Raw genomic sequence first — 23,831 nt, 5'->3', positions numbered from 1 at the left:
GATTGACAGGCCACATGCTGCTCAACACACTCACTTGGATTTTGGACAACGTGGTTGTGGAGATGGAGTAGCGATTAGTATGATTAATCAATTAATCAGAAAGAGTCTTAAATCGCATTCATTATTATTACACCACCAACCGGTTTCAACCCGACGACGGTGTCATCTTCTGGGCGTTTACACCACTGGTCGACTGCTGGTGGTGTCGCTCCTGTCTACGTAACGGCTCTGTGAATGTAGGAATGATAATAAGTTTAACTGAATGAACGGACTACACGCCACAGATTTCGAATGAAGAGGATACGAAAAAAATATGATAGGGCTGAGGAGTAGCACGGGCGACAGTAGTGAGAAACTTAACATTAAAATTAGGGGCCGCGTAGGAAATGCCATCCAGGAAAGAATAAAATTTTATGATGTATGACGCAAGGGGGACATAAAAACGAATCTAGTACAGACAGCGAGAGTATGCCTTACCGTACTAAGGTACTGTTATCAGACAGTTACCACATGTGAAAATTACTTTTCTCTAAACACCTCTAGAGTGCAGCATTGGACGTGAACCATGGACTCCGGATTTAAAGATTTGCAGATGTAGTGTTACGGAAAGTTGCTAAAAGCCAGGTGCACTATAAGGTAAGAAATGGGAAAGTGCTGGGCACAATAGACGGGGAAAGGAACATGAGAAAAACAAGTAACATGACAGTTATTCCGTGTTTTGTGACTGTATGGGTTCTCAGATGCTTCCCTTTTAATTAAGGTTCTAGCTCTAGTACAGACAGGCGCACGATTTTTAACACACTTCATTCACACGCCGTATTTTCACATTTTTCCATAGCCAAGTTCACTCCGTGTACTTTGTTAAAAAAAAAAAATGGTTCAAATGGGTCTGAGCACTATGGGACTCAACTGCTCTGGTGATTAGTCCCCTAGAACTTAGAACAACTTAAACCTAACTAACCTAAGGACAACACACACATCCATGGCCGAGGCAGGATTCGAACCTGTGACCGTACCAGTCGCACGGTTCCGGACTGCGCGCATAGAACCGCGAGACCACCGCGGCCGGAGTACTTTGTTTAGATCGTGCGCAATGCGATCGTCAATTGTTCACAAAACTGTAAGCTGAAGACAGTTTAAATAAAATGAAACGCGTTTGGTCCAGATAAGAAAGGCAGAAGAAGTCCCATGTTACTTGTAGAATTATGGTTGCGCAAGGACATGACCAAAAACAAAAAGATAACGTGCGAATGAAGAAAAACCTGACTAGAAGAACGGACGGGATGGGAGGACATGTGTTAAGGCATCAGGGAAAAATTCAGTAGTACTGTAGATGGTAGAAACTGTAATGGGAAACAAAGGTTGGAATATACACTCATGGAAATGGAAAAAAGAACACATTGACACCGGTGTGTCAGACCCACCATACTTGCTACGGACACTGCGAGAGGGCTGTACAAGCAATGATCACACGCACGGCACAGCGGACACACCAGGAACCGCGGTGTTGGCCGTCGAATGGCGCTAGCTGCGCAGCATTTGTGCACCGCCGCCGTCAGTGTCAGCCAGTTTGCCGTGGCGTACGGAGCTCCATCGCAGTCTTTAACACTGGTAGCATGCCGCGACAGCGTGGACTTGAACCGTATGTGCAGTTGACGGACTTTGAGCGAGGGCGTATAGTGGGCATGCGGGAGGCCACGTGGACGTACCGCCGAATTGCTCAACACGTGGGGCGTGAGGTCTCCACAGTACATCGATGTTGTCGCCAGTGGTCGGCGGAAGGTGCACGTGCCCGTCGACCTGGGACCGGACCGCAGCGACGCACGGATGCACGCCAAGACCGTAGGATCCTACGCAGTGCCGTAGGGGACCGCACCGCCACTTCCCAGCAAATTAGGGACACTGTTGCTCCTGGGGTATCGGCGAGGACTATTCGCAACCGTCTCCATGAAGCTGGGCTACGGTCCCGCACACCGTTAGGCCGTCTTACGCTCACGCCCCAACATCGTGCAGCCCGCCTCCAGTGGTGTCGCGACAGGCGTGAATGGAGGGACGAATGGAGACGTGTCGTCTTCAGCGATGAGAGTAGCTTCTGCCTTGGTGCCAATGATGGTCGTATGCGTGTTTGCCGCTGGCAGGTGAGCGCCACAATCAGGACTGCATACTAACAGGACAATGCACGTCCGCATGTATCCCGTGCCACCCAACGTGCTCTAGAAGGTGTAAGTCAACTACCCTAGCCAGCAAGATCTCCGGATCTGTCCCCCATTGAGCATGTTTGGGACTGGATGAAGCGTCGTCTCACGCGGTCTGCACGTCCAGCAAGAACGCTGGTCCAACTGAATTGCCAGGTGGAAATGGCATGGCAAGCCGTTCCACAGGACTACACCCAGCATCTCTACGATCGTCTCCATGGGAGAATAGCAGCCTGCATTGCTGCGAACGGTGGATATACACTGTACTACTGTCGGCATTGTGCATGCTCTGTTGCCTGTGTCTATGTGCCTGTGGTTCTGTCAGTGTGATCATGTGATGTATCTGACCCCAGGAATGTGCCAATAAAGTTTCCCCTTCCTGGGACAATGAATTCACGGTGTTCTTATTTCAATTTCCAGGTGTGTATATACAAGAGCCCTCTTTTTTCAGCTTCCGATAAGCCATAAATAAAAGCATAGATCAAAACATATTTAATAACTAAAAAGTTAAGCACAGTTGTCTTTACTTCTTGACGTAATCACCGTAAAAATGGACGCAATTGTCGTACCTGAGAACCAACTATCCAATGTCCCTTTCATAAAATGTGGCAGCCAATGAATTGTGTTTGTTCAAATGTGTGTGAAATCTTATGGGACTCAAGTGCTAAGGTCATCAGTCCATAAGCTTACACTCTATTAAACCTAAATTATCCTAAGGACAAACACACACACCCATGCCAGAGGGAGGACTCGAACCTCCGCCGGGACCAGCCGCACAGTCCATGATTGCAGCGCCTCAGACCGCTCGGTCAATGAACTGTGACAGGAGTTGAAATCTGTTAATCGCTCCCTACAAACAGAAGGGAATAGTGCAGCAGAAGTTTATGGAAGAATGAGCGAAAAGCGATTAAAAACGGAAGAAGAAACATGCTTAATTCTGGAACTGTTCTGGTGCACTGATAAAGTCTGTCCTCTCAGTAATGGTTCAGCCCAACGACCCTTTGAGCAAACTGCAATGGGACATTTCCGACCACTTGCTGTACAGTCCGTGAGCTAAACAAGTGGCTATGAGTGCAGACCATCCAAAGTAACGAAGAGCTTCAAAGCAGCATCGAAACTCACTCCAGTTTTACTTTTTTATTAAAGACGACCGATTTGGGTCATAAATAAAACTATCTTCAGGTCCGATTGGTGATCGAAATCGGTCGTCTTAGTAAAAATAAAATAGTGCAGCTACCTCTTAAGGGGGGTAGGACGTCATCGGGCAGACGTGGAGCAGGAGAGGCACCATTGAACATTTTAATTTCCTCTGTCTATACTTTTACAAATAAATTCATAAAACTTTGTCAGCATGACCAGCAAGGATTCTTGATTGCGCAACATTAGCAGTGGAAGTTCGAAAACATACGAAATAATTTTTTTTACATGTGAAATCTCTTCATTTTTTTCACTTACTAATGGCAAAATTTGTTGCTGTAAGTACACTTTTCTTCATTAATTAGAGAGATTCTTCGATGAATTTTGCATAGCATACAAGCCATACTTAAAGGCGTATGAAACTCTACAATTTTCCAAATTATTAAAAACTGTGGTAAAAATTGACGTAATTAACAATAAAATTTGTGTTTTTTTCTAAACAAGAAGTTTAAAATATAACAGTTCATTCGTTTTTTCATAAATTAAATAAATTCTAGAGTTTCATACACCTGTGAGTATGATATGTATGCTGTGCAAAATTCATCGAAGAATCTCCCTAACTTATGAAGCAACACCAATAGCAACAATTGCAGCTATTAGTATGTGAAAAAAATGATGAAATTTCGCACGTAAACAAATTTATGTTTGTTATGTTTTCGAACTTCCCCTGCAATGAGTGTGAATCCTGAATCCTTCCTGGTGATGCTGACGAAGTTTGATGAATTAATTTGTAAAAGTATAGACACTGGAAATTGAAATGTCCTGTGATGCCTCACCTGCTCCAAGTCGGCCCCTTTTGACGTCCTTCCCCCTTAAACAATGCAGTCTTTAACCCTCATCAAAGTTGTCCAGCATGGTCTATACAAAATATTTCTCATTTCATTTCATTGGCGGCAACATTTTATGAAGGAAATCTAGGAAAAATTCACTGTCATGCTTGGCTTGCACAGGGATAGGTAGCCATTCGTGTCCGCCGAGCGCTGTTGGCAAGCAGGGTCCACTCAGCTTTTGAGAGACCAGTTGAGGAGCTACTTGATTGAGAAGTAGCGGCTTCAGTCATGAAGGCTGACAACGAGTGGGAGAGCGATGTGCTCACCACATGCCCCTCCATATCTGCATCGAGTGACGCCATTCGGGTGGGGATGACACGGCGGTCGGTCGGCGCTATTGGGTCTTCAGGGAAAAACTTGTCCAACGGTACGACAAATGCGACAGTGGTGAGGGTAAGTAACTTTGATAATGTATTAATTTTTTTAAATACCCTTCTCATTTATTTCAACTTCCAATAATCGACGAATGTAACAACCATCGTACAACAAATGATCATGGACACTGACGGTAGGTGATTATCTGAGATGAAGAGATTAGTAGGAGTTACAGAATGTTAGCGGATTGCCCCATACCAGCGACAGGAAGAGGGAAACAAACAGCATATGCGAGGATCAGACGTACCGATGTTGGTGCTGCTGTCCTCATCGGACTCAAAGGCCGGACTGGAGGAACGCTCGCCCTCGATGGTGTTGTTGGCAGTGACTGGGGTGGGCGCCACGGACTTGGCTTGCTGTTGCTGCTGCTGCTGCTGCTGATGATGATGATGCTGCTGCTGCTGCTGTTGGTGGTGGTGGTGCTGTCGGTCGGCGAAGCTGGCCGTTTCGGCGGTCGTGGTGGTGGTCGTGGTGGCCGTGTGGCTGTTGCTGGTGCAGCGCTGCGACGACGTCTTCTGGGACGAGGTCGAGTCCCCGGAGACGGCTGCTCCCACAGGAGTGGCTGCTGCCGACAGTTTAACGACCTGATGGAGACTACGTAATACAGTAATAAGTTGTACACTGTCTGGTCAGAAGCATCCAGACACCCCCGTGTAATGCCGAACTGGCCACTAGATGTCAAGAGAGACGGACCCACCAGTGTAAAAGGAAGCAGGGAGAGACTCATCCAGCTCCATCCAGAACAGGGCACTCTAGCTTCTAAATCTACATCTACATTTATACTCCGCAAGCCACCGAACGGTGTGTGGCGGAGGGCACTTTACGTGCCACTGTTTTTACCTCCCTTTTCTGTTCCAGTCGCGTATGGTCCGCGGGAAGAACGACTGTCTGAAAGCCTCCGTGCGCGCTCGAATCTCTCTAATTTTGCATTAGTGATCGCCTCGGGTAGTATAAGTAAGGGGAAGCAATATATTAGATACATCATTCAGAAACGCACCCCCTCGAAACCTGGCGAGCAAGCTACACCGCGATGCAGAGCGCCTCTCTTGCAGAGTCTGCCACTTCAGCTTGCTAAACATCTCCGTAACGCTATCACGCTTACCAAATAACCCTGTGACGAAACGCGCCGCTCTTCTTTGGATCTTCTCTACCTCCTGCGTCAACCCGATCTGGTACGGATCCCACACTGATGAGCAATACTCAAGTATAGGTCGAACGAGTGTTTTGTAAGCCACCTCCTTTGTTGATGGACTGCATTTTCTAAGGACTCTCCCAATGAATCTCAATCTGGTACCCGCATTACCATCAATTAATTTTATATGATCATTCTTCTTCAAATCGTTCCGTACGCAAGCTCCCAGATATTTTACAGAAGTAACTGCTATCAGTGTTTGTTCCGCTATCATATAATCATACAATAAAGGATCCTTCTTTCTATGTATTCGCAATACATTACATTTGTCTATGTTATGGGTCAGTTGCCCCTCCCTGCACCAAGTGCCTGTCCGCCGCAGATCTTCCTGCATTTCGCTACAATTTTCTAATGCTGCAACTTCTCTGTATACTACAGCATCATCCGCGAAAAGGCGCATGGAACTTCCGACACTGTCTACTAGGTGATTTATATATAGTGTGAAAAGCAATGGTCCCATAACACTCACCTGTGGCACGCCAGAGGTTACTCTAACGTCTGTAGACGTCTCTCCATTGATAACAACATGCTGTGTTCTGTTTGCTAAAAACTCTTCAATCCAGCCACACAGCTGGTCTGATATTCCGTAGGCTCTTACTTTGTCTGTCAGGCGACAGTGCGGAACTGTATCGAACGCCTTCCGGAAGTCAAGGAAAATGGCATCTACCTGGGAGCCTGTATTTAATATTTTCTGGGTCTCATGAACAAATGAAGCGAGTTGGGTCTCACACGATCGCTGTTTCCGAAATCCATGTTGATTCCTACAGAGTAGATTCTGAATTTCCAAAAACGAAATGACACTCGAGGAAAAAAAATTGTTCTAAAATTTTACAAGAGAGCGACGTCAGAGACATAGGTCTATAGTTTTGTGCAATTGCTCGACGACCATTCTTGAAGACTGGGACTACCTATGCTCTTTTCCAGTCATTTGGAACCTTCCGTTCCTCTAGAAACTTGCGGTACACGGATGTTAGAAGGGGCGCAAGTTCTTTCGTGTACTCTGTGTAGAATCGAATTGGTATCCCGTCAGGTCCAGTGGACTTTCCTCTGTTGAGTGATTCCAGTTGCTTTTCTTTTCCTTGGACACTTAATTCAATGTCAGCCATTTTTTCGTTTGTGCGAGGATTTAGAGAAGGAACTGCAGTGCGGTCTTCCTCTGTGAAACAGCTTTGGAAAAAGGTGTTTAGTATTTCAGCTTTACGCGTGTTATCCTCTGTTTCAATGCCATCATCATCTCACAGTGTTTGGATATGCTGTTTCGAGCCACTTACTGATTTAACGTAAGACCAGACCTTCCTAGGATTTTCTGTCAAGTCGGTACATAGAATTTTACTTTCGAATTCACTGAACGCTTCACGCATAGCCCTTCTTATGTTAACTTTGACATCGTTTAGGTTCTGTTTGTCTGAGAGGTTTTGGCTGCATTTAAACTTGGAGTGAAGCTCTCTTTGCTTTCGCAGTAGTTTCCTAACTTTGTTGTTGAACCACGGTGGGTTTTTCCCGTCCCTCACAGTTTTACTCGGCACGTACCTGTCTAAAACGCATTTTACAATTGCCTCAAACTTTTTCCATAAACACTCAACATTGTCAGTGTCGGAACAGAAATTTTCGTTTTGATCTGTTAGGTAGTCTGAAATCTGCCTTCTATTACTTTTGCTAAACAAATATCTACCATGCATCGACCCAATACACTACCGACTAAAGACCTGCAATGGATTACTATGCGAGAGGTTCCGACAGGCGGAGTGAACATTTTATCAGTGCCTCCTCACTCTCCGGTCTGCCAGATCTGAGCATTTGGAACCGGGGTGCGGCATCTGAATGTCACTAGAGAGCCTCACCTCCTTCGGAACTTTCACCAAGGTTAGGCAATGAGGACACCCATAATCCAAAAGTAAAACCGTCAGGCCAACCAAGAGAGATGAGGCCCCGAGTATTTGGTCTTGTTAGATCTTAAGTACCTGCGAAAACATGCTGATGCACGTGGACTTCGAGATACAATAGTGTAACAGAACGATTTATTAATGGTAGCCTCCAAGTATTCTAGTATAAATTATTTGAGCTCATGCTGGATTTCTAGCGTTTCCTGTGAGTTATTCAGAGTTCCATCCTCATTGGATTAATGGATGAAGACAGTTCGCTAGCTACATGACAGTATTCCCAGGCGTCGTTATACATTAGTTCGTACTTTATACTCATGTAATGAAAAGAAAGAGCTTTCATAGAGTTGTGATTCAGAGTCCCGTCTTGTTTTTTGTTAAGTATTATTTGGCTACAACGGCAACAGCCTTGCCGCAGTGGGTACACCGGTTCCCGTGAGATCACCGAAGTTAATCGCTGTCGGGCGTGGCCGGCACTTGGATGGACGACCATGCAGGCCGCCATGCACTGTTGCCATTTTTCGGGGTGCACTCACCCTCGTGATGCCAATAGTAGCGGCTTGGTCAAGAATACCATCATAACAACCAGGAGAGCGGTGTGCTGACCACACGCCCCTCTGCATCCTCCTTGAGGGTGACACGGCGGTCGGTTGGTCCCGATGGGACACTTGTGGCCTATAGACGGAGTGTTTTTTTAATTTTTGTTTTATTTGGTTACAGACGTCCATGTGCTCAATATAAGAAGCAAGCTGTAACTATTATTGTTCGCTTTCTGTTTGCATGCCACGTAGTAATTATGGCCCTGATGCTGGCAATCACATGGCCTAGCCCTTTTGTGCTCTACGCATGGTGTGTTGCACTATAATAGTACAATTTTAATATTAGTTGCGCTAGCTCCCGACTTTGGGTTAAACACCACTGTATTTTAACAATTTCCTAAAAGTATTTTGGCATTCAATCTAACTTCTTCTTACAACGTTTAAACATTTTAATTTTATTTAATATTTATGATGGTGCTTACTTAGCTATGCTGTCATAAAAGTACTTGTAATTTTGTGATTATATAATGCATTTACGGTAGGTGTGGTATATAGCATGTCTTAACTATGTTTTGTCAGGAAGAACTCATCAGTAAGTTCTTTTTAGCATTTCAGAACTTATATATTTGAAATCATGGTTGATTTTAAACTACGTATTTGACTTTTAATGGTGGAAACTATACGCTACAGCGACGCCTGTGGTGCTTGTTGTCTGTTCATGTCACGCATTGACTATTGACACAAAGTCTTGTGGCGACCTAGCAGGCATGACGTGTAAACGTATGGATCAAATGTGTGTGGCGATTTGTGTACATAGGGATTTTAACTTTCACTTTTGACGTGCTATCACATCATTCATGTCGTATGTTGCACATTTGGAGTTTTAGTGGAAAGGTTTTGTGTGCATCTAGCACAAGATTTTTATTATAACCTGTACGAAGGTATGTTGTCACTGATTCCTTTATTCGTTAATCTGGAATTATTTCTTAATCTGTTTGTAGCACCTTTTGTAATGTTATTACTGATCTGATGATGGTAACATAGTTCACCGAAACCGCTTATCCGCAATGAAGTGTTTTATTGCGATCTTGGCTATGCAGTTTTTCTTCTCCTAAGGAAGTTAAAAGCCCACACCAGAATTTGGAGGTGTAACTACCTCACTTTGAGCTTCACAGGAAACTGTGGAAATACTCTGTCAGAACTTTGATAGCAGCGGACATGTTTTCATGCACGAGCCTGGAGAACTTACCGACCTCGGATGTCGACTGGTCATTGGATGACGCGTAAGAAATGAATCAGGGAAGTTTTAACCCTTCTAAATCTATACAGGCATTGCAGGTATTGATTGTGAACTGGAAACCCGAAGGAACAATACAATTAAATCAAGACCAGGAAGACCTTGTATACTGATGGATGATGACCACCGAACTTCCAGGAGGGTAACAGTAAAAATCGCATGAAATAAGAGGATGGAGTCATTTCTGAGTTCCGAAGTGTTATCAGATGTCCAGCTAGCCCAGTGACTGTTCTTAGGGAGTTAAAATGATTTGGGTGCAGTGGCAAAGCAGCTCATTATAAACTACATATTTCTGTAGTTGATGCTAAGAGGGGTCTGAGGTGTCTAGAAACAAGTGATTTGGACTGATGAATCATGCTGTAGTCTGTGGCAAGGGTTTGGGTTTGGTGAATGGGTGGGAAACGCCATCTGCCATCATGTATAGTGTCTACAGTGAAGTAAAGAGGAGGTGATGTTACGGTATGAGATGTTTTTTGTAGTTATTGCCCTTAAGAAAACGATAATTGCAGAAGGACATGAATACATTTTATAGCATTGCGTGCAGCACACACCAGAGGAAGAGTTCAGAGGCCATGAAAGTATCACCAGGACAGTACAGACTATCACAATTCAGGGTCCGTAAGGCAGTAGTTTGTGAACAATAATATTCTTGAAATGGATTGGCCCTGTGTCCGAAACTGAACCCAATGGAACACCTCTCGCATGAGTTAGATCGTCGACTTCCATCAGACCACAGCTTTGTTTGTTTTCGACGTTTAAGGAAGACAGTGCTACTTTTTCTTCACAGATATTCAAAGACGCCATTAAAAGTGTCCCCCACAGAATCCGACCCGTTGTAAAGGCGCAGGGTGAGCACACCACGCATAATAGGTACTCTAGCCAACGGCCTTGCCACAGTGGTAACATTGGTTTCTCCTTGTGAGGCCAATTGAGGAGCTACTTGATTGAGCAGTAGCAGCAACAGTCACGGATCACGGAAACTGACAACGGCTGGTAGAGCGGTGTGCTGATCAAATGCCTCTTGGTTTTTTTTAATAGGTATCCGAATACTTTTGATGAGACAGTGTAGGTTGAGGCGACAGGCAGACTCCTTGTAAGACAGTGTGGTCTCCTGACCTTCATTACTTACATAGTCCGCCCTCACAATCATATTCCGCACATCAAGACGCTTCATTCGAACCCAAACGCGAGAAGATAAAGTCAATGTTGAGTGAATTCTTGTAAATGATACGCAAATAACAAGTGTCCACCGGGGTTGAGATACTCGAGGCTGGCGCACACACACACATTCAAGACACGACAGTCACAAGAGCTTTTAGTTTGGGAGTGGCGGACCGCACGCTGAGAGGCCGGTCCCTTCAGTGGACGATTCAGGCTATCTACGTTGGACGGCGACCACCCGTGGAGCGGACAGTGTTTGCCCGAGTGAAAGGGGAGAACGACCCCGTGTACAGCTTAAAAGCAAATTCTGCTACATTGGGTGGGAGCCCCCACCCTAAGCATTCTTTACAAACATGGCACGCAATTTCAGAGGTTTTTCACAGGGAGACAGCAAACGCCAAACGCCGATGCTACAGATTTCCAGATTGGTCGCCTTAAACGAAACGTCATTCTCCCATTTTAGAAGAGCAATGCTGATTTGCAGACGATGTTTCTGATGCCTTGAGATAAGGAGTAATGTAAGAGACTGAAAGATGTACCCCTTCACGTCTGGCGTGGAGAGAGGCTGTGCCGTTGTAGCTCTTGGAGCAAGAACACGTAACGAGAGCGTGCGCGCTTGTACGTGTACTCAGAGAACGAGGAACAAGTCTCTCCTCAGTACTTCACTGGGAGAGCTCATCTGTCGAGAGCGAATCGGAGTGCGACTGCATATGGAGTCCTTGCGATTAAGCGTTGTTCACTGTGTTGGCCGCCACACTTATTGTGCGGTGTGAACAGACAGAGTTAGTTAAACGCCCGCGAGCGAATTTTTGAGTGGCATCGCTGTGGACTGGTTATCTGACCAGTGTACCACACCAATAGTTAGACTAGGGGCGAATAGAAGTATTTGACTTCATCAAGGCGTAGGGAGAGTTTGATTAGCAAAGGTGAATCCAGATAGAACGAGAGTCATCTTATTTGTCAGCAGCGAGCGGCGCAGACAGCAGTCATCGCAGCTTACGGTATTGTGCGCTACAGCTGTTGCGAGCCCCATATTTCCTCCACAACAATACACTTCACAGCATTTCACACGTGACAGCCTCTACCGTACCTAGTAACGTTCTAACGGATAATTATTCAAGTTGAGTAGGTGTGGCGTTCCGCCATTCTGCCAAGTCAATAACAAAAACTTTGTATAGAAATTTCATTAGCGAATACTATCCTTGAAGGTAACTTCACGTTCTGAACAGAACCAGGATATAACTTCTTGAATTCATAACTAAAAGTTCCATTGTGATTTCTCAGAATTTTTGCAAAATAAATAATAATTTTGTTAGTTTCATGCTTTTCTTACAGTAACTAGCACTACTTCAGTACCCAAGAATCCCACTAGTTACGTAAGAAATTTTGTGCATTTTTGTGTCATTTCCTTACAGCGGACGGCTCCAGAAGATATTTATTGCTGAAAGTTTTTCAGGCATTTCTCTTTAAAACGTTAGGAGCGTCTGTCTGACTTCTGTAGTAGTGTGGGGGTGGAAACTGCATCTTGCAGGAGCAACAGGGTAAAGGGTACATCTCAGATTAATCCTTTGCGCAGAATGACAGAATAGCACCCACACGCTCACACAGATCCATAGATGAGCGCTTTACCTGCCTGACATCAGAAGCACACCGGTTCATTTCCCCGTATTGCTAGGGATTTTCGTTCCCTGGGAGGGCTACAAGGGTTTGCATTGAGGCTTGTGAGACCATTGGAGAGATATTCGAGAGCGAAGTAGTGGCTCCATTGTCTGCAAAGTCGACAACTGTCTGTAGAGCGGTATGCTGATACCATGCTGTCTCGTACCCTCCCACATGACATAGAGCGCTGCAACGTTTGTTTACAAGTTGAAGCGTGGAGCAGAACATCTACAGTGAAATTACATTTCGCCTGGTTGTGTATTTGTCAGATATTTTCGTGTACGCACTAGCAAATGAAAATTGTAGAGAAACTGACTGGTTGTATCAGACCAAGTAACCGCGAAGATAGCGTTTCATTTGCCGGATACTGCTAGTACAAATGCAAATGTATGCAGCAGAATTGGCAGTTTGCGAGAAACTGCGTACGTATGCTTAAAACTTGGTACAGTGTGTGTTTCACTCTTTCCAAATCCCACTTACTTTTAAGGTAAGTTCCGATAGAAACAGTGCTCTCCTTTCCACCGTCAGGTGGCTTGCGGAGTACGGATGTAGATGTAGATATTGTTTTTAATCACCAACCTGATGACGCCGATGCCGAAATACATTGTTTTTTGTGTGATAAGACAGAGTAGTTAATACACATTATTATTATTATTATTATTATTATTATTATTATTATTATTATTATTATTATTATTATTATTATTCCAGTACGGCCTGCTAAATCATTAATACAAGGAACTGCATTCCTTAACTATCCTTAATATCAATTTTTTTCGGTTGCAAGACATCGAAAACAAATGTCCAAGAACTTCTAAAGCAATGGATTGTACAATAATAACTTACATTTTCAGAAATTTTTTCACGTTAAGCTCTTCACAACTACGCTCTATTCTTAACGATGTCTACTGCAGTTAGTAACCCATATGTATCTTACATTTGGATGATGTTTTTCCAGACGCTTCAGAGTTCTTCTTACATGTGCTGCTTTCCCATGCCAGCCCCCACAAACAGGACTGCTAGGGTATTGCATTCCTATGGTAATCCACAAGCCAAATAATCCGCAGACGAGTAGTCGATAGCTTGTATTGTTTTTCTCTACCTGGCCTGTCAAAATCTCAAACATGAAGACTAGGGCCTCCCGTCAGGTAAACCGCTCGCTGGGTGCAAGTCTTTCGATTTGACTCCACTTCGGAGACCTGCACGTCGACGGGGATGAAATGACGATGATTAGGACAACACAACCTCCAGTCCCCGAGTGGAAAAAATATCCGACCCAGCCGGGAATCGAACCCGGGCCTTTACGATTGACATTATGTCGCGCTGACCACTTTTTTTCCTCATTTTTTTGTTCGTATTTGTTCGTTTCATCTGCTCGGCGCGGACGTCGTAAGACATCCGTTTTAAGTTCGTTGTTGATCGATTAGCTCCGTTTTTTCATTAGAGGGCTGCTAACCCTCTGACCGAGCACGCTTAGCGACCGTGCAGGCTACTGCCACTCAGCTACTGTGGGCTTACAGTAGGTAAGTAAGGAAGAGACAGACTGAACTCGACACCACATATAGCGTTGTGATCACACAATGGATGTTTCCAGAATGAGATTTTCACTGTGCAGCGGAGTGTGCGCTGATATGAAACTTCATGGCAAATTAAAACTGTGTGACCGACCGAGACTCGAACTCGGGACCTTTGCCTTTCGGGGGCAAGCGCTCTACCAACTGAGCTACCGAAGCACGACTCACGCCCGGTACCCACAGCTTCACTTCTGCCAGTATCCGTCTCCTACCTTCCCCCAGCCTGTGGCTAAGCCATGTCTCCACAGTATCCTTTCTTTCAGGAGTGCTAGTTCTGCAAGGTTCGCAGAAGAGCTTCTGTAAAGTTTGGAAGGTAGGAGACGGATACTGGCAGAAGTATAATCGTGAAGACGGGTCATGAGTCGTGCTTTGATAGCTCAGTTGGTAGAGCACTTGCCCAGCGAAAGGCAAAGGTCCCGAGTTCGAGTCTCGGTCGGGCGCACAGTTTTAATCTGCCAGGAAGTTTCACACAATGGATGCTTGGGCGATCACGTGGAACTACTGAGATATCCGTTTTCACGTCTCCAAATGGCGGTCCAGAGCATACACTTACAAGGACGCGGCGCCTTCTGTGACATCTGACATGTTAGATTATGAGGATGGAGGTTTCAGGACGGCCTGACACGAAATGGTGGAATCGCAAGTAGTGACATACACTCAGGCAATGAAAGCCATACTATAGTGATATGCATAGTATCTCGTGTACAAGGTATAAAAGGAGAGTGTATTAGCGGAACTGTCATTTGTACTCAGGTGATTCATGTGAAAAGAGTCCGACGTGTTTATGGCTGCTCGACGAGGTTTAACAGTCTTTGAACGCGGAATGGTGGTGAGAGCTAGACCCATGATAAATTCCGTTTCGACAATTGTTAGGGAATTCAATATTCCGAGATCCACAGTGTCAAGAGCGTGCCGAAAATACCACATCTGATGCATATCCTCTCATCATGGAAAATGCAGTGGCTGAAGGCCTTCACTTAACGACCGAGATCAGCGGCGTTTCCTTAGAGTTGTCAGTGCCAACAGACAAGCAATATCGTGAAATAACGTCAGAAATCGATGTGGAACGTGCGAAAAACGTAACAGTTAGGACAGTGTGGGTGAATCTGCCGTTAATGGGCTAAGGCAGCAGACTACCGACGCGAATGCCTTTGCTAAGAGCAGAACATCCCCTGCAGCGCCTTTCCTGGGTTTGTCCTAGACAACTAGAAAAGCGTGGCCCGGTCAGACGAGCCCCGATTTCAGTCGATAAGAGCTGATGGTAGGATTCGAAGCCAAGCCAAGGACCCAATTTGTCAACAAGTACTGTGCAAGCTGGTGGTGGCTCCATGGTGCTGTGTTTATACGGAATGGACTGCGTCCTCTGGTCCAAATGAACAAATCATCGACCAGAAATGGTTATATTCGGCTATTATAAGAGCGTCTGCAGCCATTTATGTGTTTCATGTTCCCAAACACCTTTGGAACTTTTATGGATGACAATGCGCCATGTCATCGGCTACAAGTGTTAGCGATTAGCTTGAAGAACATCCTGGGAGATTTCGAGCGAAAGATTTTGTGACACAGACCATCTAACATTTATGAGATATAATAGAGATGTCAGTTCGTGCACGAAATCCTCCACTAACTTCTGTAATTATAGACGGCTGTAGAGGCAGCATGGATCCATATTTCTGCAGGGGACTTGCGACGACTTGTTGAGTCCATGACACGATCGCTTGCTGGACTACACCAGGTAAAGGATGTTAGGAAGTGGTGGTGGTGGTTAGTGTTTAACGTCCCGTCGACAACGAGGTCATTAGAGACGGAGCGCAAGCTCGGGTTAGGGAAGGATTGGGAAGGAAATCGGCCGTGCCCTTTCAAAGGAATCATCCCGGCATTTGCCTGAAGCGATTTAGGGAAATCACGGAAAACCTAAATCAGGATGGCGGGAGACGGGATTGAACCGTCGTCCTCCCGTGTTAGGAAGTATCCCAAGATTTTTGTGCCGTCATTGTATGAAAAAGGTCGTGATACGGTTGCAGAAATAATGTAACACAATTTCAGCAGCGTATGAAATTTGTGGCGACCCTTACTACAGTCAAGGCTAGCGCTGTCACCGGAGTGTCAAGCGTACGGTATCTTCTGCGTCACAGACAACTACAGAAGATGTAACGTGAGTGGGAAAAAAAATTGTGGCGTGTGTCTGAAGTGTACTATGCACCCGCAGCGTTTGTGTGAAATATCTGGCTGTTAAAACCAGCCCAATGAGGATAGGAGCTGTTGGGATATAAGTGTATCCGAGGAACGACTGTTTCTGACCAGCATGCTCCTTAAGCAGATTGTGTTCGTTACTTTTGATTACATTAAGGGAGTGAACAGTGATCAATGTTGTTACAAATATTTACTATCAGAAACAGCCTTGATCACAATTCATTTATTCCGGTAACCGGTTTCGACCACTACTGTGGTCACCTTCAGATCAATGAGTAAGAACCTTCTTCTGATGGTAAATCGCTATACTAGTGACTTGCCACCAGAAGGGGTTCTTACTCATTGGTCTGAAGATGACCACAGTAGTGGTCGAAACCAATCACCGGAATAAATACACTACTGGCCATTTAAATTGCTACACCACGAAGATGACGTGCTACAGACGCGAAATTTAGCAGACAGGAAGCAGATGCTGTGATATGCTTAGCATTTCAGAGCATTCACACAAGGTTGGTGCCGGTGGCGACACCTACAACGTGCTGACATGAGGAAAGTTTCCAACCGATTTCTCGTCCACAAACTGCAGTTGACCTTTGTTGCCTGGTGGAACGTTGTTGTGATGTCACGTGTAAGGAGGAGACATGCGTACCATCACGTTTCCGACTTTAATAAAGGTCGGATTGTAGCCTATGACGATTGCGGTTCATCGTATCGCGACATTGCTGCTCGCGTTGGTCGACATCCAATGACTGTTAGCAGAATATGGAATCGGTGGGTTCAGGATGCTAATACGGAACGCCGTGCTAGATCCCAACGGCCTCGTAGCACTAGCAGTTGACATGACAGGCATGTTGTCAGCAGGGCTGTAACGGATTGTGCAACCACGTCTCGATCCCCGTGTAAACAGACGGGGACGTTTGCAGGCAACAGCCATCTGCACGAACAGTTCGACGACGTTTGCAGCAGCATGGACTATCAGCTCGGAGACCATGGCTGCGGTTACCCTTGACGCTGCATCACAGACAGGAGCGCCTGCGATGGTGTACTCAACGACGAACCTGAGTGCACGAATGGCAAAACGTCAATTTTTCGGATGAGTCCAGGTTCTGTTTGCAGCATCATGATGGCTGCATCCGTGTTTGGCGACATTGCGGTGAACGCACATTGGAAGCGTGTATTCGTCATCGCCATACTGGCGTATCACCCGGCGTGATGCTATGGGGTACCATTGGTTACACTTCTGGGTCACCTATTGTTCGCATTAACGGCACTTTGAACAGTGGACGATACATTTCAGATGTGTTACGACCCGTGGCTCTACCCTTCATTCGATCCCTGCGAAAATCTACATTTCAGCAGGATAATGCACGACCGCATTTTGCAGGTCCTGTACGGGCCTCTCTGGATACAGAAACTGTTCGACTGCTACCCTGGCCAGCACATTCTCCAGATCTCTCACCAATTCAAAACGTCTGGTCAATGGTGGCCGAGCAACTGGCTCGTCACAATACGCCAGTCACTACTCTTGACGAACTGTGGTATCGTGTTGAAGCTGCATGGGCAGCTGTACCTGTACACACCATCCAAGCTCTGTTTGACTCTATGCCCAGGCGTATCAAGACCGTTATTACGGCCAGAGGTGGTTGTTCTGGGTACTGATTTCTCATGATCTGTGCACCCTAATTGCGTGAAAAAGGTAATCACATGTCAGTTCTAGTATAATATATTTGTCCAATGAATACCCGTTTATCATCAGCATTTCTTCTTGTTGTAGCAATTTTAATGGTCAGTAGTGTAAATTGTGATCAGGAGTGTTTTTGATAGGAAAAAAGAAACAAAGACTATGTTCGCCCTGACCTTGAGCGTTGGCTGCCGGAGCGCCGCCGCCCGCCGCCGCCGCCGCCGCACCGTCCGCCGCCCCCGCGGACCCCGCGCCCGCCCCCGGCGCCGCCCCCGCCGCCCCCGGCGCCTTGGGCTTGTCCTGGCTGAGCAGTGTGCTCTGCGTCTTGGAGAGGCCGATGCCCGCGGCGCGACCCGCCATGCCGGAGACGGCGCCCGCCGACAGCGCCACCATCGACTGCATCTTGCGCTGCTTGGCCTCGCTCTTCTTCTGCATGTCGTACGCCGTCTTGTAGATGCCGCCGTACAGTACGAACAGCACCACCAGTGTGGTCCAGTAGTAGCCTGGCAGGGACGAGGAAACACACACATCGACACATCGTACCGCCATAACCACATTGGTGTAGACTGCACCTAATCGTTCCTACTGAGGGTAAATGACCCATGCAGTTCCACATGGCTCTATCTTAGATCAACTATTGTTTCTAATGTACTCTGAAGCGCCACAGGAACTGTTATAGGCATTTGTATTCAAATATAGAGACATGTAAACAGGCAGAATACGGCGCTGCGGGTGGCAATGCCTATATAAGATAACAAGTGTCTGGCTCAGTTGTTAGATCGGTTACTGCTGCTGCAATGACAGGTTATCAAGATTTAAGTGAGTAGAACGTGGTGTTATAGTCGGCGTGTGAGCGATGGGACACAGCGTCACCGAGGTAGCGAAAAAGTTAGAGATTTTCCTGTACGACCATTTCACTAGTGTACCGTGAATATCAGAAATCCGGTAATATATCAGATCTCCGATATTGCTGCTGCTGAAAAAAGATCCTGCAAGAACGGGACCAACGACGACTGAAGAGAATCTTTAAACGTGCAACCCTTCCGCAGATTGCTGCAGATTTTAGTGCTGGACCATCAACAAGTGTGAGCGTGCGAACCATTCAATGAATCATCACCGATATGGCTTTTAGTAGCCAAAGGTCCCTTCGTGTACCCTTGATAACTGCACGACATAAGGCTTTACGCCTCACCTGAGCCCGTCAACACCGACATTGGTCTGTTGATGACTGGAAATATCGCAAAGCTTTGAACATGGCTTCTCGGTTCAGTGACCGTCTATAAATTAACATTGAAACAAATGAGCCCTCGGTCGCAATTCTTCAGTCTTATTAACAACGGCACGTTATCAAGGTTCAAGTAAGTTTCAACGTGATCTTATAGACGGCACACGAGCGGTGGGACACAGCATCTCCGAGGTAGCGAAGAAGTGCGGATTGTCCCGCCCAACCATTCCGCGACTGTACAATGATCAGGAACCCGCGTCTTAAACACCGACATTGGAATGGAAAGTTGCTGCCTGGTCGGACGAGTTTCATTTCAAATTGTATGGAGCAGATGTATGTGTACGTGTGAGTCCATGGACCCTGCATGTCAGCAGGCGATTGTTCAACCTGGCGGAAGCTCTGTAATGGTGTTGGGCATGTGCAGCTGGAGTGATATGGGATCCCTGATACGTCTAGATACTCTGACAAGTTACACGTAGGTAAGCATCCTGCTTGATCACCTGCATCCATTCATGTCCATTGTGCATTCCGACGGACTCGGGCAATTCCAGCAGGACAACGCGACACCCCACACGTCCAGAATTGTTACAGATTGGCTCCAGGAACGCTCTTATGAGTTTAAACTCTTCCGCTGGCCAACAAACTCCCCAGACATGAATGTATCTGGGATGCTTTTCAATGTTCTGTTCAGAAGAGATGTCTGTCCCTTGTACTCTTAAGGATTTATGGACAACATTGCGAGATTCATTGTGTCACCTCCCTCCAGCACTAATTCAGACATTAGTCGAGTCCATGCCACGTCGTGTTGCGGCACTTCCTCGTGCTGTTGGGGTGGGGGACAGGGGCTTACACGATATTATGCAGGTGCACCAGTTTATTTGGGTCTTCGGTGTATCTAAACAACGTTCCATCTAATACAGGAGGGTGTGCTGCACAATAGTGCTTCCGAATTTTTTATTCTGCTCTCATTATCAAGCCGTGCGGTCTAAGGCGCTGTACGGCTGATCCCGGCGGAGTTTCGTCCTCCCTTGGGCATGGCTGTGTGTGTTTGTCCTTAGGATAATTTAGGTTAAGGAGTGTGTAAGCTTAGGGATTTCACACACATTTGAACATTTTCTTCTCATTATCATTTGAGGAATTACATGTCATGCATATTACTCAGTCAACATTCCCACTTCGCTGGCGTAAGCTGCAAACCCTATGCCGGTAGAGGTGTCCAAACTGTACCGTGAAACATGGCGGTGTGTAACGTAACTGTGAAAAACAGTGTGCTGCAATAGAGTTTCATGAATTACTAGAGTTCATCCCCACGTGCAGCACACTCTGCGCCAGTAGGTCAAAGTCTCACCACACACAACCTTTGTGATATCTGCAAAAATCTGAGGACTTGTTTCATTGTCACCGATCTTCCTCCCCACAGTTCCAACTGGCCACATCCGTGTTTTATCTGTTTCCAAAACGTGAAGGAGACTCGAGAATTTCACTTTGATAGTGATTTACGGGTGCAAGCAGAGGTGAGTTTGTGGCTCTGTCAACGAAGTCAAACGCTCTACAGTGACGGCATAAACAAACTGGTCTCCCGTTGGCGACATGTGAACCGAACGGAGAGTCTTTATTTACAGGTTCAGTTGACGTTGTGGCATTGTTACGACTGTGCAGAAAACATCAGGGGCTAAATTAGATGATGTGTTTCCGGATAGACTGTTAGATGCAGAGAAAAAAAAGTGCTCTTACTGCAGTTCATTTGTCCTATACATACAAACCGAATCAGTTGTGATAGTAACACCAAAAATCTCTTGGAAAGGGTAACTTATTCATATAAAGTTTAAGTTTACTATGATAATAGATAGATGATTTAAGCATGAAACGTAAAGCAGACGACTGTGAACACAGACAGTGAACGCAACTAAATGACTGCAGTCCTCAGCAATTGGTGAGACTGACGTTTCAGAATAGTTAGGCACATAGCTAAATGGTAATAACTGTCGTAAAACTTTAAGCCCCCTTGAACTACACAGTGGGGAGCTTTGCTAAATTCAACCATACAGACAATTGTACCATGGGTGCAACCTTATGCTTAACACGTACTGTGACATTGCAGGGATGATTTGAAATTTTGATTTTTTTTTATTTTAAACCTTTTCTGAGCATTCTGAAAGTGTGAATACAATCTTTGTTTCATATCGCTTCAACCACGGCAAAAGTTCTATCATGTGTATGTTTGTGTGTGTGTGGTCTTCAGTCCAGAGAACAGTTTGAGACAGCTCTCCATGCCACTCTATCCTGTGCAAGCCTCTTTATCTCCAAGTAACTGCTGAAACCCACATCCTTCTAAATCTGCTTAATGTAGTGACCCCTAGGTCTCCGTCTACGAGTTTTACGCTCCACGCTTACCTCCAATACTAAATTGATGATCCCTTGATGCCTCAGAATGTGTGCTATTAACCGACCCCTTCTTCTAGTCAAGTTGTGCCACAAATTCCTCTTCTCCCCAATTCTATTCAGTACATCCTCATTAGTTACGTCATCTACTTAAATCTATACTCTATGTTAACAAACTTCTGTCCTTCAGAAAATCATTCCTTGCCATTGCCAGTCTAAATTTTATATCCTCTCTACTTTGACCATCATCAGTTATTTTACTGGCCAAATAGCAAAACTCATCTACTCCTTCAAATGTCTCGTTTCCTAATCTAATTCGCTCAGCATCACCTGATTTAATTCGACTACTTTCCACTATCGCCGGCCGCTGTGGTCTCGCGGTTCTAGGCGCGCAGTCCGGAATCGTGCGACTGCTACGGTCGCAGGTTCGAATCCTGCCTCGGGCATGGATGTGTGTGATGTCCTTAGGTTAGTTAGGTTTAAGTAGTTCTAAGTTCTAGGGGACTAATGACCACAGCAGTTGAGTCCCATAGTGCTCAGAGCCATTTGAACCATTTGAACATTCCACTATCCGCGTTTTGCTTTTGTTAATGTTCATCTTACATTCTCCTTTCAAGACACTGTCCATTCCGTTCAACTGCTCTTCCAAGTCCTTTGCTGTCTCTGAGAGAATTAGAGTGTCAACGGCGAACCTTAAAGTTTTTATTTCTTCTCCATGGCTTTTAATTCCTACTGCAATTTTTCTTTCTTTTCCTTTACTTCTTGCTCAATATACAGACTGAATAACATTGGAGGTATGCTGCAACCCTGTCTCACTCCATTCCCAACCACTCCTTCCATGTCCCTTGGCTGTTATGACTGCCATCTGGTTTCTGTACACATTGTGAATAGCCTTTCGCTCCCTGTATTTGACCCCTACCACCTTCAGAATTTGAAAGAGAGTATTCCAGCCAACACTGTCAAAAGCTTTTTCTAAGTCTGCGAATGCCTTTTCTTAATCTATCTTCTATGGTATGTCGTAGGGTCAGTATTGCCTCGCGTGTTCCAGGATCTCTACGGAATCCAAACTGATCTTCCATGAGGATGGTTTATAGCAATTTTTCCATTCGTCTGTAAGGTATTCGCTTTAGTATTTTGCAGCTGTGACTTACTAAACTGATAGTTGGGTAATTTGCACACCTGTCAACACCTGCATTCTTTGGGATTGAAATTATGATATTTTTCTTGAAGTCTTAGGGTATTTCGCGTGTCTCATACATCTTACTCACCAGGTGGTAGATTTTTGTCATATCTGGCTCTCCCGAGGCTATTGCTAGTTCTAATGGAATGTTGTCTACTGCAGGCACCTTGGTGCGGCATAGGTATTTCATTGTTCTGTCAAATTCTTCACTCAGTATCATATCTCCCATTTCATTTTCACTGAATAACATCAGGGGTAGGCTACAACCCTGTCTCACTCCCTTCCCGACCACTGCTTCCCTTTCATGTCCCTCGGCTCTTATGACTGTAAATAGCCTTTCGCTCCCTGTATTTGACTCTTCTTCCATTTGCCTAATATTACCCTTAAGTACATTGCCCTTGTATAGACCCTCTATATACTGAGAACTTTAAACATTGCAGCGCGTTAGCAATCGTGAATAATGTAATTATTATAAAGAATCCGCCTCGATTGCAAATAGGTGGATGTTGACCTAGGTTTCGGCGCGTCTTTTACCTCTTTAGGCAGTTTGTAGTTTTACTGTGTTCCGAAGGAGGCGTGGTTATCCGCGCCCAAACCTAGGTCAACATCCGGTTTTAGCTTGCAATAGAGGCGGATTTTATATGATCATTATACCTCTATATACTCCTTCCATCTTTCTCCTTTCCACTCTTTGCTTACAACTGGTTTTACATCTGAGCTCTTGATATTCATACAGGTGGTTCTCTTTTGTCCAAAGGTCTCTTTAATTTTCGTGTAGGCAGTATCTATCTTAACCTTAGTGATATATGCCTCTATATCGTTACATTTGTCCTCTAACCATCCCTGATTTGCCATTTTGCACTTCCTCTCGATCTCATTTTTGAGCATACAGGTGCATAGACCGTCACAACTCAAGCACTAAGTGTAACCAAATGGAGGAATATCTGTGAAGGCGCCTGGCTAACCGCTGGTTCTTGAAAAGGGGCAACAGCCTTTACAATAGTTGCAGTGGCACAAATATGGATAAGTGACTGACCTGAGATCAGTAGCCAACATGGCCTAGCTCTGTTGATAATGTAAACAGCTGAAAACAAAGTGGATCTAGAGCTGGTATTTTTTCGAAGGACATGCAGCTGTACCATACGGCTAATGATGACATTCCTTTCGGTAAAGTATTTTGCAGTTAGAATAGTTCTTCACTCACTCAAAGCACTCTGTCTTCAGGCCACGAGTGGCCTACCGGGACCATCCGACCGCCGTGTCATCCTCAG

At 45.4% G+C, this 23,831-nt stretch overlaps 1 protein-coding gene and 1 non-coding gene across 2 annotated transcripts in view; both read right to left on the bottom strand.

Annotated features, from left to right (window-relative positions):
• The window catches only part of LOC126293230 (uncharacterized), a 167,858-nt gene that overhangs the window by 56,238 nt on the left and 87,789 nt on the right, over positions 1-23,831 (bottom strand). The window contains 5 exon segments of the mRNA XM_049986351.1: positions 4,845-4,939; positions 5,021-5,159; positions 8,691-8,713; positions 18,001-18,061; positions 18,064-18,276. Of these exon segments, the coding sequence (XP_049842308.1) occupies positions 4,845-4,939; positions 5,021-5,159; positions 8,691-8,713; positions 18,001-18,061; positions 18,064-18,276 (531 nt within the window).
• Trnas-cga (transfer RNA serine (anticodon CGA)) lies at positions 13,984-14,058 on the bottom strand. The gene has a single exon. It is a non-coding gene; the product is annotated as a tRNA-Ser (tRNA).

The sequence above is a fragment of the Schistocerca gregaria genome, chromosome 10, assembly GCF_023897955.1.
Source record: "Schistocerca gregaria isolate iqSchGreg1 chromosome 10, iqSchGreg1.2, whole genome shotgun sequence".
Lineage (NCBI taxonomy): Eukaryota > Metazoa > Arthropoda > Insecta > Orthoptera > Acrididae > Schistocerca > Schistocerca gregaria.
Note: the sequence above shows the minus strand (reverse complement) of the source record. Positions and strands in the feature narration are given on the sequence as shown.